Raw genomic sequence first — 15,871 nt, forward strand, 5'->3', positions numbered from 1 at the left:
GTGAGTGGTCTCCTTTGCCTGTAGCTGTGATCTTTAAAAAATCCAAAGCTTCCCAGTGTGGTCCTTTCAACAGATCAGGAATCTGGGGGACAGGAAAGTCATTCTCTATCCTATCACACTCTGGTTGTTGAAGCCAAATTAATCAATAAAGTATTTTGGTCCTAACAAGGAGACATCAGTGTCAATCTGGGAAAGGTTTTGGAAGGAGCTGTTGATGAAGAACTAAGACTAAACTGAGAGGACCAAATTTCAAAAAATGGGTCAGCACCTGTTTGGAAAAATGGTATTGTTATAATGATGACAGTAGTATGTGTATTGTTGGTAATTAGGAAACTACAGAAAGATACACAAAATATAAAACCCGTGTAATTGAGCACTCTAGCACACTATGACAAATTGTGACTGATACTCTCCGAAGACAGCTTGCCAGTATATTTCAGAAGCCTTCATAGCAGCTGTCAACACAATAATTCCCCTTTAGGTGGTTTTCCTAAGAAAATAGCAAGAGTGATATACAAAGATTTATGTTCAAGAATATTTTTTAAAAGAATATTAATCATGGCTTCATTTTTAATAGAAAAAAGTGGATACAATCTAAGTATCAAAAAATAGGGAGTTGTACAAGTAAATTGTACATTCACTCAAAGACATTCTTTACAGCCCATAACAATCATCCTTTACAGGAATACGCAATGGTAAATAGGTTCCTAAGTAGTGTACACTGGAAAATAGGCTCCTAAGTAGTAAACACTATTTAATTTACATGTCATGATTTATTTGTATTTATAGATAGATAATGATGTGCCCAAACACTAACCACGATTTGGGAGTGAGCATTGAGTTTACAGGTGATTTTAATTTTCCTTTCCAGGCTTTTCCACATTTCCAAACTTTTTTCAAGGGGTGTATATACTGTTATAGATTTTTAAAAATGAATGTTAAATGTATTGATACTCTCAGTGCTAGAGATAACCATTGACAATACGCGTATCTTGATGTGGTTTCCTCTGGCCTTTTTTACTTTGCATTCATAAGTACTTTCTATTTTTCAGTATGAAGCATTAAAATGATACTGCATTACAGTTTTGTATTTCAGCCTGTCCTTATCAACCTCCTCTCCCCACCAAAAAACTTAGTTTCCTCCACACCAGCCTAGAAATAATGTACAGTTACAATAAATACTAATTAATCAGTTAACAATTACACATGCTTTAAAAACCTTAACTGTAGATATTGATGGCTTGTTTAGAAGTTTAATAACAAATTCTAGTTTTGTATATAAGTACAATTTAAGATCAGATGGTGGTTAGATTGATGACCTTTAAGGTCTTTTGCAATCCTGAGGTTCTGAGGCTAATGGAATGGTGGGATCAACTCCTTCTTTATTACTTAGCCCTCTGGGAAACCTGGCTGTTCAGACCACAAGACCCTAACTTCCTTGTGCTCTAATTTCAGAAGTCTTTAGGAGGAAATTCAGGTCCCTCAAGAGCTAACCTACAAACTTCAACTGTCAAGCGACACACAGATCTCTACAAATGTTTAAAATTCCTAGATTAGCTAAGCTATGACTATTGTGGTAATGATGAGGAAATCGGTGAAGGATCTAGTCAACACATATTTTAAGATGGAGAGGGGCCTAATTGTAAGGGCCTCTTTGTTCAGATTTGGGGTTTGTTTTTAGAATTTCTCACCTGGTCTCTTCAGTTAATTATGACTTTTAACTGAAAGAAAACGCCTAACTTGGAAATGTGCCTTAGTACCCTTCAAGTTAAAGTATATTTTCAGTTTTTTGGAGAAGGAAATTATAGGACGTTCTTTTCCTGGTTGGCCATTATCTGCTATTTTAAACACATTCATTAGAATATTTATATGTGGAAAGTACCTTTGCAAAGAAATGGCAACAAAGAGAGTATTTCTCTTTCACGTTGCCTTTGACTTATGATTATTTAATTTCATGTAAAAATTATTTTTGAACTTCCTGTAGGTTTCAGCTGAATTTTGGAATTATTTGTAACAGTAACTTGAAGGGATACAGGACAGAAAGCTTTATCTTCCTCCTACAGAAAATAGTGTTACCAGAAAACGCTCCCCATTGCTTTCATAGTGGTAGAACCTTATCAAGTTACTTTTTCTTAATTGTTATTTGGAACCTAAGGAAAATTTATTCTCCTAAGGGATGGGTGTCTCTTTAGCATAGAAAATAAACAGATATTGCTTATGTAAAGCCCAGATTTATGGTTGACTCTGAAAAATGAGTCCTCAGCCCTGGTCCTGCTTCCTGTTACTATCTTTGTCAAAAAGTATTTTTAATGAAATTTTGGCTAGCAGACGCCTGAAGTTTGTTAAAGGACTAACAAAAAGGCTCACACATGGAGACTTTGTACAGCTCTTAGCAAACTCAGGGAGTGAGTTGCTTGCCACTTTCCAGTCTTGTCATCTATTGGGTTTTTCAGTTCTCAGTATGGTTTAATAGTCCTTTTCCCCTTAATGTCACATGGAGACTCTGACCTTTCTACCTCCCTCCCCCATTGTTTTTGTCCTTCCCACCGACTGGTAATTGTCACCTTCTTAGCGTTCTTTCAATAGTCAGGGCTGGAACCTAAGCACCTTGCTCCAAAGATAAAAAGCACCCAGAGTCTCAGCAGACCTTTAGCCGATTTAGGCAAATTTAAAGTCCCACAGCGTTTGAGCTGCAGGGCTACTGCTTGCCTAATGTCACATCCTCCGTACACCTCCCGCCACCGTGTTCATCTGACCGTGTTCATCCGTAAAGCATAATTGGCGTGTTGCTACTCTACCACGTAAACGTAAGATATTTATTTTAATTCTATCTCAAGTGTGTACTTTGTGTTCTTTGTTTTCTTTTTCAGCCTCATTGACTGTTATTTCAGTAAAAGCTGTCTCAGGCATGATCACTTTTTCTATGATGGATAAAATGCAACTAACTTATCCCATCTTCTATATCATGTTTATCATCATGGTAGCGTCTTGTGTTTTCCAAGTCAAGTAAGTTAGCGTCTACATACTCGCTAAGCTTTTGGCCCTCCTGTGCTTCTCTGAGCATGAGTCTTCGTGGGCTTCATGATGATTACAGTGAGCTACAACTGATTTCTAAGGGTGAAGGGCCTGCAGCTAGCTTATCCTCCGCTAACATGCCTTGCTTTGTCCTTTGCGTCCAATATTAACTTTTACTAAGCGTTGCCTTCATGTCTTGTGAGTTCTGAAGTGTGGCCCTAATCCAGCTAAGTGCACTTTGATACTTTCCTGATGCTCTTCTGCTTGTAATTAATATCCATCATGCACAGGTTGTCATTAGCAATAAATCAAAGGGGCAGGTCCACATCCAGGATTTCATTCTAAATATAGGAAATACATGAACCCTTCACCTCCGTTTCTTAGCTCATGCTCGTTAATTGCCCAGAGATGGACAAAACCAGACGTTTGGCCTGGAGGGAAATCCTTTCCCCAGAACTTTGCATCTTTGGCCAGAATTTTCTTTGTACCCGTGGGATTGCAGAATGATTGCTTTATGTTTCTCTTGGGGCCTAGTAGTGGTGACATGGAACATTTTAAATTTCTGTTCTTCTCTCCCACCCCACCCCACCCCCATCTGCTCCAATCACTTCCCCTCCATTTCATGTTAGGATTGTGCTTTTGCCTGCTAGGCTCTCTTAAGTTGACCTGAAAGTTTTCTGTTCATCCCAAAATGCTATGCAAAAGCACTATCCTAGAAATCAGGATTTCCACTAGGAAATCAGAGCTCATACTCAAAATAAGAGTGTTTGAGTGCTAGAAGTAAAGTCCAATTGTTACAGGTGCTAGAAGTAAAGTCCAGTTGTTACAGGCTGAATATAGGCCCTGCTACAAGGTCTGTGGGGAGTTAGCGGAGAAACCCAAGGTTTGGTCACTGTTTTGTTTATCATTCCCTTAGGAGACTAAGTGTGTTTCTGTACTAGAATCTTCCTATCTTGTTTTTTCTCTTTTTTCTTCTGAATTAATTGATACTGCTCCAGTACCTTCTAAGATTTAGTAGCTTTGTTCTATGCTTTATAAATTTGAAAGGCAGATGCAATCGAAGGGAAATTGCATCCTATCACCCTTGTTTCAGTCCCTGCACTGGGTACACTGTAGAGCTGTGGTTCTCAGTTCTCGTTGCCCATTAAAGTTACAGGTCTGGGGTGGCGCCTGTGGCTCGAGGAGTAGGGCGTCGGCCCCATATTCCAGGGGTGGCGGGTTCAAGCCCAGCCCCGGGCCAAAACTGTAAAATTACAGGTCTGTTTGTGCACGTGTATGTGTGTATACATGTATCTGCATGTATGCATGCCTTTGTGTATACCTATGCACGTGTATGTAAACACACACACATACACACATGACCTGGGCTCTACCCACAAAGATTTTTTTTTTCAATCACTCTGTAAAACCTAAGCATTAGTGCTTTTTCCAAAAGTGCCCAGATGATATCAGTGCAATTTACTACTTCAGAAGATAGTCTAGTCCCTGACAGGGCAGCACAGCACAGTTGTGGGAAGCTGAATTTATGTTGGTGGCCAGAGTGAGAAGCTGAGCTCCCACATGTGCGCTGCAGCTGGAGCACTGAGCATTGTTTTTGAAACATTAAACATTCCTTTTCTTCTCCATCTCCTTTCTTGGCACGTGGCATGTCAATGGATAGCTATACTATTCCCCAGATATGATATTTAACAGATTCTAGGTCCTATCCTAATGAATCAGCCCGAGTGTGATACTGGTCCAGCAGCTTGAATCACTTCCAACTCAAACTTCTGTGGCCTCGGAATATGATTAATTGCTTTTCATTGTTACTGTTGTTGGTTTAAACAGACCATAAAACCTGACATCTGATCTCATACATCAGATGCATATAAGCTATGACTGCTGATTGGAAATGCCCTTTCAATGCACTTCCTTTCCCTTTGTAGTTGTAGCTAAAGAACATGCGTTTCTTGAAGTTATTGTTAACTTTTTGCTGAGTATCTCTTAAAGCCAGAGCCCCAGTAAGTGCCTTCTGCCCTAGGTTCCTGAATCAAGCCACGAAACTCTACAATACAACAACGGTGGTGCCAGTTAACCATATCTTCTTTACAACCAGTGCCATTATTGCAGGTGAGTTTTGGTTTCTTGTACATAGGTGATTCTAAGCACAAAAGGCTTTTGTCTCAGAGCAAATGAGAGCATCAAGGAATGTTTAGGTTTTGAGGTCAGTATCCCCCTAGCCTCCATGTGGTGTCTGACTTTCCTCCATGACATCCTCTAAGCCAGGCTATGCTACTTTGTATGGAGGCTCCCAGTGCTCTCTCCCAGTGCCTCCTGAGGCAGCTCAGTCCTGTTTTGAATCACTCTCATTACTGGGAGCGTTCTGATTGTTACAGAGTATTTCCTTATTTTGGAGCTGAAATTCGTTTTCTTGTGAATTCAAGACACTCGTCTTAGTTTAGCTTTCTGAAGTCTTTCCCTTGCCAGCCCTTCTGATAATCAAAGCAACTGACATGTCCTCGGGAGTCTTCTCTCTGGGCTAAACATCCCCAATTCTACTAGCTTTTCCTAGATGCCTACCAGCTTGATCAGAGAGTAGGCTCTAAAACCCAATTCAGTGTTCCAGAAGGCCTCACAGATGGGAATAAAAACCATCACTGTTCTGGCCTCTGTTTTTCTACTGTTGCAGTTCCTTTATTTTTATGGACAACATTTTAAAACATGTCAGATGTGACAGTATTAAAAAGTATAAATTAGAAACTTGGTCCAAACTGAAATACAATATATTCAAGTATACCATTTCTAAATTTGGTACTGGCATGCCCTAGTTCATTGGTTTATTTGATGTATTTACCACCTTCTCTTGGGAGTTCATTTCTCAGTGTAAGTGTGTGTATTTTGGAGGTAATAATTTCTGTTTCCTAATTGGGTCATCTTTTTTATTTCATGAAAACAATGTGACTATCAGTGGGAAACCTTTTAAAGAAATTAATGCCTCTTCTTATGCCCAAAATTAACACTTGTATTTCAAAAAAAAAAGATTGTATCTCATGACCTCTATTTTTTTTTAGTATTTTATGCTCATTAATTAAAGAAAATGAGATTACATATTGGCATGTCCTAAAATGACTGGAAAAGGAAAGTAAGGCCAAAAAGAGTTATAAGAACAACATACAGCCTAATAGTTAATACTAATTAATGTGCATAATGATGTGTAATGAATGTAGAAGATTTTCTAGGACAGCAAGGCTGGGTCCTAATACTTGGCATACAGAGTAACTGATAATTTGGGGAGCCTAGGACCACCTGGGAGTCATAGCAGTTCCTCCGATATCACGGGCACATGGAATGGGATGAAGCTTCTTGACTAATTTCTCCTCTCTACCTCCATGAAAAAGTATAGCTTACAGTTAATATAGCAGCTGTTCCCCTGATTCATTTCCCCCAGTCTCAATTCCCGGTTGTCCCAAATTCAGCCTATTTTATTCTTTCTCCGCTCCTCATCTCTCAGTTGCCTATAATATAGAATCATGTAATGCCTCTAATTTCTTGGCCCATTATTGACAGGCAATTTTACACAGAAACTATCCATGTTACTGGGTAACTTGTGACTAGTCAGCAGTGTGTTAAAATGAGACACCATGTTTTGTCTACAAAATGAGTGAAATCTTTGTTCTTTTTATTGTAATAGTCAGTGTTAGGAAGGCTACAGTATCACAGGCACTCTCAGCATGGTACTGCCCTCCTGGAACTGAGTTTCATAGTTTTTATCAAGAGTCTTAAAAATATTTCACTCTTTGATTCTACAAATCAATAACAACAACCCCCCCCATAACCTGATTTTTGAAATGGGCAAAGGAAGATACACAAATGGCCAACAAGCATATGAAACTTTGTCCAACATCACTAATCATAAGGGAAATGCAAATCAGAACCACAATGAGCTATCACCTGATACCCAAAAGGATGGCTACTATTAATAACAGAAAACAACAAGTGTTGGTGAGGATATGGAAATACTGTAACTCTTATATACTGCTGATGGGAATGTAAACTGGTACAGCCATTGTGGAAAAAAGTATGGAAGGTCTTACAAAATGTTAAAAATAGAATTATTTTATGATCCAGCCATTCCACTTTTAGGTATATATCCAAAAGAACTGAAAGTAGGGTCTAAAAAAGTTATTTGTATACTTAGGTTCATGGCAGCATTATTGACAATAGTCAAGATGTGAAGCAATCCAAATGTCCATCAGCAGATGAATGAATACAAAGTGTGGTCTATACATACAATAGAATACAGAATACAGCCTTCAAAATGGCAGAAATTCTAACACATGCTACAACATGGATGAACCTTGATGACATTATGCTAAATGAAATAAGCCAGGAACAAAAATATAAATATCATCTGATTCCACTTGTATGAGATATCTAGAGCAATCAAACTTAATGAGACAAAAAGTAAAATGGTGGCTGGGGAAATAGAAACTATATAATAGGAATAGACTTGCAGTTTTTCAAGATGAAAAAGTTCTGGAAATTGGTTGCATAACAATGTGAATATATTTAACACTCTTGAACGCGACACTTAAAATGGGTTAAGATGGTAAATTTTATTTTATGTACATTTACTACAGTTTTTTTTTTAAAAGAAAAAATGTTTCTATGAGGGAACAGAAATTCCACTTCTAGAAATTCATTTTAATGACAACAAAAATACTAAAACGCTGTGAAAAAACACATTAATGAGGTATACCTCATTTTATTGTGCTTTGCACATATTTTGTTGTCTTTTACAAGTTGAAGGTTTATAGTATCCTTATATTGAGCAAGTCTGTTGACATTTTTCCAACAGCACGGGTTCATCTTGTGTCTCTGTGTCATTCTGGTAATTCTCACATTATTTCAAATTTGTCATTATTATTATATCTGCTGGGGTGATCTGTGATCAGTGATTTTGGGGGTTACTATTATTGTTTGGGGACACCATGAACCTCACCCATATAAAACAGCAAACTTGATCAATAAGTATTTCGTGTGTTCTGTCTGGTCCAGCAACCAGCCATTTCCTCATCTTTCTTCCTCTCCTTGGGCCTCTCTATTTCCTGAGAAACAACAATATTGAAATCAGGCCAGTGAATAACCTTCCAATGGCCTGTAAGAATTCAGATGAAATGAAGAGTCCCACAACTCTCAACTTAAATCAGAAGCTAGAAATGGGGCCTGGCACAGTGGCTCACACCTTTAATTCTAGCACCTGGCCAAGGCAGGAGGTTCACTTGAGTTCAGGGAGTTCAAAACTAGCCTGCGCATGAGCAAGACCCCATCTCTACTAAAAATGGAAAAATTAGCTGGGCACTGTAGTGTGCACCTATAGGCCTAGCTACTTAGGAGGCTGAGGCAGGAAGATCAGTTGAACCCAGGAGTTTGAGGTTACTATAAGCTAGGCTGACACTAACCTGGGGGAACAGAGTGAAACTGTTTAAAAAAAAAAAAATGCTAGAAATAATGAAGTTTAGTGGGAAAGGATTGTCAAAAACTGAGATAGGCTGAAAGCAAGGTCTCTGGTGCCAGTTAGTCAAGTTATGAATGCAAAAAAGAAGAACTTGTAGAAAATTAAAAGTACTACTCCAATGGACACACAAATCATAAGAGAAAGTTTAAATAGTCTTGATTGAAGATTAAACCAGTCACGATATTCTCTTAAGCCAAAGCCTTATTCAGAGCAAGGCTCTAACACTCTTCAATTCTATGACAGCTAAGAGGTAAGGGAACTGGAGAAGAAGAGTTTGAAGCTAAGAGAATTTTAAGGCAAGAAGTTGTCTCCATGACATAAAAGTGCAAGGTGAAGCAGTAAGCTGCAGCAAGTTCTCCAGAAGATCTCACTAAGATCATTGATCATTGATCTATTGTTGCTACATTAAACAACAGACTTTCAATGTAGATAAAACAGCCAGCCTTCTATTTGAAGAAAATGCCATCTCAAGCTTTCATAACCAAAGAGAAGAATTCAACTCCTGGATCCAAAGTTTCAAAGGACAGGCTGACTCTTGTTAGGGGCTAATGCAGGTGGTGACTTTTAGTTGAAAGCAATATTCATCTTCTGTTCTGAAAATCCTAGTGCCCTTAAGAATTATGCTAAATCTACTCTGCCTGTGCTCTAGAAATGGAACAACAAATCCTGGGTAACAGCGCATCTGTTGACAGCAGGGGTTACTGAATATTTTAAGCCCACTGATAAGACCTACTGCTCAGAATAAGGATTCCTTCCAAAATATTAGTGCTTATTGACAATGCACCTGGCACCCAAGAGCTTGGATGAGCTCATGTTGTTTTCATGCTTGCTAACAGAACATTCATTCTGCAGCCCATGGGTCAAAGAGTATTTTGACTTTCACGTTTTGTTATTTAAGAAATACATTTTGTACTGCAATAGCTGCCATAGGTCGGGATTCCTCTGATGAGTCTAGACTAGATAAAGCAAACTGAAAAACTTCTGGAAAGGATTCATCTTTCATGATCCATGGGAGGATGTCAAAATTTCAGCATAAACAGGAGTTTGGAATAAGTTGATTCCAACCCTCATGGTTAACTTTGAAGGATGCAAGACTTAAGTGGAGGAGGTCACTGCAGATGTGACAGAAATAGCAAGAGAATTAGATTTAGAGGTGGAGCCTGAAGATCTGACTAAATTGCCGCAATCTCACAATCAAACTTTAAATGGATGAGGAGCTGCTTTTTGTGAATGGCTTCCTAAAATGGAATCTACTCCTGGCAAAGATATCGCAAATATTATTGAAATGACAGCAGAGGACTTAGAATATTCCATAAGCTTAGCTAATAAAGCAGAGGCAAGTTTGAGAGAGCTGACTCCGATTTTGCAAGAAGTTCTACTGTAGGTTAAAATACTATCAAACATCGTTCGTGAAAAGAAGAGGCAATTGATGTGGCAAACTTCATTGTTGTCTTATCTTTAAAAATTGCCATTGTCACCCCAGCTTTCAGTGACCACAAACCTGATCAGTTAGCAACCATGAACATTAAGGCAAGACCCTCCACCAGCAAAAAGTTTATGAATCACTGCAGGCTTAGATGATAATTAGCGTTTTTAGCAATAAAGTATTTTAAATTAATATGTGTTCAGTTGTTTTAGAGAAAAACGCTATTGCATACTTTATTGTATAGTGCAAACATAACTTTTGTATACACTAGGAAACCAAAAAAAATGTGTGTGACTCACTTTACTGTGGTGGTCTGGAACCAAACCCACAATGTCTCTGAGGTATCCCTGTATTAAAGACATTTATTGTTGCTTTACTTAAGGAAAAAAAAATTTAGAGACAATTTGAAATGTCCTTAGAGAAATGAATATTATGGTGCATACACTTAGAATAATGTGAAAACGTTCAAATGATTACACAGAAGTATGTGATCACATGGCAAATGCTTCAGAAATGTTCATTCATTCAACAAATATTCATTAGAACTGGATGTGGCTTCTTCCTGTAAGAAGTTCATTCCCTAAGTGAGGAGATAGTGTCAAGATTGAGAAAGCGCCTTGTGGACGGGACTCTTGTCCCACTCATTGTGGTGTCTTCAGCACCTAGAGCAGTGGCTGACACATGGGAGAAGTTCAGTAAGTATTTGTTGGCTGACTGGCAAGGCTAACATCACAGACACACAAAATTTAATTCCAGATGATACATAATTTAAAGGTATCCTATCTAATAAAAAACTCTAGGAAGGCTTTGGGACATTAGACCAAGAAGAAATTATTGAGACCAGCAACGAGAGAAGAAAAGCTTGTTGACACAGATGGTGCATCCTTGTTTTCCTTCACCCAGAAGGGAAGCCCAGGAGATGAGAAGGGATTGTGCCAGTGGGAGCAGAGCTGAGGCAGCACTTCACTTGCTAGACTGTCCTCCAGTGCTTGAGCCCCATGTGGTCAGACCAGCAGACCACAAGGCGTGGATGAGGGTAAAAGCCTGGGTGGCAGTCACTGGCCTGGGGGTCTGCCACGTCAGAGGCCCCCAGGTCTACACAGACTCTCAGGCCAGGCTTGCACTCCAACCTAAAACTGCAGGTGGGAAATGGTCACTGGAGTTCTGTTTTCTTGCATGGTGCACTGGGGTAATCCCAGACCAGGTACAAAATTTCTGCTCTCAAAAGGTGATAATTGCACATATAAAGGCTACAAATCAATGGGGTTTGTGGAATAATTTAAAAACGCAAGCATGGCATGCAATATTTTCTTGAACCAAACTGAAGAATAGGCATCTTAAGAGTAAATATACTTAAAAATAGTTTATTAACATAATTTTGAAAACAATGTGTAGCTGTCATAAATACTCTTACCTCAAAATTGATTTTGTATTCTGCTCCGGTTACAGGTATCATATTTTATCAGGAATTCCTTGGTGCAGCTTTTCTCACTATATTTATATATCTTTTTGGGTGAGTAAATGTCTCAGAGGTAAGATATTTGGAATTCTATTACTTTTATGTAGGATTTTGGCATTATACCTGAAGTACAGAAAATTGGAAAATAGTGTAAGAAACATCAGCTTCCTGAGCTCCCAAAAGAAACATGTTTTTCCTTAATACTCTACACAAGGCTCAGTGTTTTGGGCTTTGTGATATAGGTGCCCCTGTGACAGTTCTAAAACACTGGAGACTTTTAAGTTCAACCAAAGAAAGATAAAGCCACTGGCCACTGTTCTTCCACAGCCTGTCTGTGCTATAACAGACCTGCCTCACTCTTGGGAACCCCTTCCTTAGATCTCAAGCAGAGAACTGTGATGCCTCTAGGGTCACACATAATAAAAATCCAAGATGAGCAAATCCCTTGCTTTGGCCATGATAATATCAAACTGGTAGTGTCCCCTTCATGTGTCAGAGTGTCTGTCCTGAACTCTCCTTAGAGATTTTGGTGGGCATCATTGCCAGTATTGTTTGCAGACAGAGAGCAAAACTTTGACAGTATGTCGCCAGTGTACAGGAGTTTCAATCAAGTCCAGGTAGACTCCACTGAAGTTTACCAGCTTCTTGGTTTTGTATTCAGTATGGCTATTGTTATGCAAACTTGAGCCTAGACTGTTTTCAGCCTAGGAAACCATCTATCTCAAAAATTCAATTTCATAAAATATTTGGTCAACGTCAAACGTCTGGGGACGGGAAACTATGAGTACTCCTACGGCCAAGGACAAGTGGATTTCTTAAAAAAAATTAAAGAATAAATTCTTTTTTCACTTGTGTTGCATGACAGTAATAGGTCTGGGTACGCCTGGATAGAAAATGAGGCCTAGTGTCTACTCAAAGGGTTTGTTTATAGTATGACTTAACTCCCACTTGGTAAAAACCTGGTACACAATTTGTTGGAAGCTGCCCACATCTTGGCTCTGGATACAAATTAAGAAAAGCAATTAAGCAAAGTTCTAGGAGGCTTACCATGAGAAACTGCATGGACAAAACCAGTGTAATTTATGTCATCATAGAATATGGAGCTCAATTATTTAATACCATGTGCTATCTCGATATTCTTGTGTTGTTTATTCATACTATCTTTACAGGTGTTTTCTTTCATTCCTTGGTGTGTTTTTGGTCACAAGAAATCGAGAAAAGGAACATCTGCGACAGTCTTATATTGATTTTGGGAATATTCCTGGTAAATTATATATTCTTCATAATATATTTTATATTTTATGAATATTTTACCCTTATAAATTAATAATTGTTGGTATTATTTGGGCAGTAAGTTAATGTAAAACATAATTCTTACGCTCAAAAAATGTGTGTGTGAATCTTGAAACCTAAGGTGATGTTTTAAGGGTAAATGTTAATATTAATTTGTTGAACATCCAGTTGTGCACAGAATCCTGGGGTTTTAATGAGTCAACCATGTTTTCTTGATTTGGATGATTTGAAGGATTTCCATTTTAAGTATCCTAAAGTTGTAAAAGAAGAGGGGGGAAAGTGGGAATGGCTACCAACAGCAGAGCGCGGCCACTTGGAGAGCCTTTGAAAAGACATCTAAGTATAGAGGGCCAGGCAGCTAAGGGACATCATTCCTGGGAGACTGAGGTGGCTTGTGCACAGCGGTGCCCAGAGCAACGTCCATCACAGTCACCAGGACAGGAATAGCTTCTTCCCTTCCTCCTCACAGCGCTCATCCAGGGTGAGCTAAGACGCTTCACTCACTCTCGCCGGGAAATAATTCCCTCGGTGATTTAGAGCACAGAAGTAAAATCCAAAATGAAGGGCATGGTCAGCTGTGCCTCACTTCCTCCCTTGCCCACCCCACCCCAGCATTCTCCAGGTTACCTGGGAATTTGGGGGGACCCATCAGTTTCCAGACAAGGGTACACATACGCTCAAAGCTTCCTCCACCATTCTGTTAGCACCACACCCCTGAAGCAAAAACAAAGCAAGCCTCTTCTCTACGACTGAGAAACATGTCCCTCTAACATGAATTCTGCGTCCTCTTTGCCATTTGGGCCATCCTACCAGCCAGGAGCATTCAGTGGTGGCGTTCCTGGCAAGGGAGTGCCTGAGAGATGACTTGTCTGGTGAGAAGTTTAGTAGGAAATAAAGTTCAATTATTTTCGACTCTATTTTCCACTTCCCAAAGCCCGTACATAAGCTCGGGATCAGCTTTGGAAGCCAGTATTTAAGGCTATGTTTCTGTATTGTTATATACATTAAACTAAACATGGAAAAGAAGACAGAATGCTTCGTGCCCACCCCCGATGGAACCAGCCTGACTTCATGCACAGATGTAGATCCTGCAGGGAGGTGGGGGGGCAGCTCTCGCGTGGACGTGGGGTTCGGGGGCCTTTACTTTCCTGACTTTTCTCTCTTCTGTTTAGGGGATGACCACATAACATTTAAAAAATGGGGGATCAAATGTGGCCTAAATCGAAGAGAAATTATTAGGCCTTATTTCTCTGTAGGACCTCAAAAGGGTTTTATGTTTATTATCTCCACAGGGAAACAAATGCTGGACAAAATACAACCAGATTCGAATAGCTTATCCTATGGAACGTTGCCTGATGGAAGCGACTCAGCAAAGAGCCAAAGTGGAGAGAAGAAAGAGGTCTAATGTGCTGGGAGGGACGCTGTCAGCCTGTCACTCGATACCACCTCTTTAAACTTGCACGTGTTCAATTGGCATCAGCAGGTCTTTTACGCTGACAGGCCCTAGCATTCATTTCCTCCTTTCCCCCACCTCGGTGTCTAGAACAATCGGGTCTTCCTGGCTTTGGCAGGCTAATGCTGTCCTGGAATGTAACCTGACGTGCTCCCCACACCCTGGACCTCCCCCTGGCGATCATCTCACCAGCTGGGGCTTCCTTAGGGCCTGGCTGCTCCAGCAGGAATGTTGCACAAAGACGTACATTGCGATTTGGTCACAGAACACGTAGATTGCTTCTCCCACGTGGCTTCTGGTTCCTTTGGTTTAAAGAGATGCTTTAGCTCCACAGTCTCGCTCCTGAAAACAAGGTTGGAGAACATGCGTTTTTTTCTAGGACAACTTTAATGAGCCTCCCCATAAAAATCTCACCTTTCTAGTCCCAAATTAGAATGGCGAATCATCTTTTCTAAAAACTAGTGCTATTAAAATCCTTCTTTGAAAATGTAAGGGTTTCTTTGACATTTATAAATGGCATTCTATGATGGTGTATACCCAAAGCAAAAGACCTTAGCTGGTGGGCTTTTTAAGTGTAAGAAAGAGAAAGTTTAAGAATTAGGGCTGTGCTCACTTCAGCAGCACATATACTAAAATCGGAGCCATGCAGAGATTAGTGTGGCCCCTATGCAGGGATGACACATAAATTCATGAACCATGAGGGGGGGAAAGCATTAAGACCAAAGTTTATTTTTTAATAAAAATACAGAATAGTGATGTTTTCTTCAGCTGTATGAGTCTCTTTTCCTTGAATGGAGACTGAAGAAAATTTTCATATCCTATGCCTTTATTTCTTATTTGTTACAGGTCTTATAATTTCGCAAGTGAGTTTATATGTTTTAACTCTCAACATAAGTCTCAAAAATCATATTTAAATTCTTAGTGACAGTTTTCATCACACCCCATTTCTTCCCCAAGTCATTATCTCAAACTTTGTGAATTCTAGGAAAAGGAGAGCTACGATTAGAGAGCCGGAGCTCAGCCATTTAAATCTGCACACAGAGGCTCGGTGCCCATAGCTCAGTGAATAGGGCGCCAGCCACAGACCCCAAAGGGCCTGCTAAACAATGACAGCTGCAACCAAAAAATAGCTAGGCTTTGTGGCAGGCGCCTGTAGTCCCAGCTACTTGGAAGGCTGAGGCAAGAGAATTGCTTAAGCCCAAGAGGTTGAGGTTGCTGTGAGCTGTGATGCATAGCACTCTACTGAGGGTGACATAGTAAGACTCTGTCTCAATACTAAATAAATAAATAAATAATCTGTACACAGAGAATACAGCTGGATGGGGAGACCTGAGCTTCAAATGGAAGCCTAGGCACTCCTGTGCCCCAGATAGCTTTTCTGCTGCAATTAATCATGTATCTACTAAGATACATTTGCAGGTGAAATCCATAATAATGTCTGTTATTTATGATCTGCCTAACATTTAACTAGGAAGAAAAGAGGTAACCTTCACTGTAACCAATATCAAATAATAAGCCCTATCCTTAATGGCATTTCAAAACTTCTGATCAGTTTTGATGCTTATATCTGATATTGTTCCAGCCAATCATCTTGTGTTTGTGTAGGTCACCTCAGAGCTAGAGAGTCTGTAATCTTAACACTTTGGGGTCTCTTAGCTTTGTTCTTTGTCACAACCTATACCTTGACCAGACCGGCCACAAAGGAGAGAGATTCACATTCATCACCAA

The 15,871-nt window shown here is 39.6% G+C and overlaps 1 protein-coding gene across 1 annotated transcript in view; it reads left to right on the forward strand.

Moving 5' to 3' along the window:
- NIPAL2 (NIPA like domain containing 2) overlaps positions 1-14,917 on the forward strand; it is a 102,111-nt gene extending 87,194 nt beyond the window's left edge. Inside the window, exons 7-11 of the mRNA XM_003782456.3 lie at positions 2,871-3,006; positions 5,036-5,124; positions 11,388-11,451; positions 12,567-12,661; positions 13,983-14,917. Of these exons, the coding sequence (XP_003782504.1) occupies positions 2,871-3,006; positions 5,036-5,124; positions 11,388-11,451; positions 12,567-12,661; positions 13,983-14,095 (497 nt within the window). The 3' untranslated portion in view covers positions 14,096-14,917. The remainder of the gene's footprint in view (positions 1-2,870; positions 3,007-5,035; positions 5,125-11,387; positions 11,452-12,566; positions 12,662-13,982) is intronic.
- The last annotated feature ends 954 nt before the right edge of the window (positions 14,918-15,871 follow it).

Source organism: Otolemur garnettii, unplaced genomic scaffold (genome assembly GCF_000181295.1).
Source record: "Otolemur garnettii isolate 467f Iridium unplaced genomic scaffold, OtoGar3 scaffold00004, whole genome shotgun sequence".
Classification (NCBI taxonomy): Eukaryota; Metazoa; Chordata; class Mammalia; order Primates; family Galagidae; genus Otolemur; species Otolemur garnettii.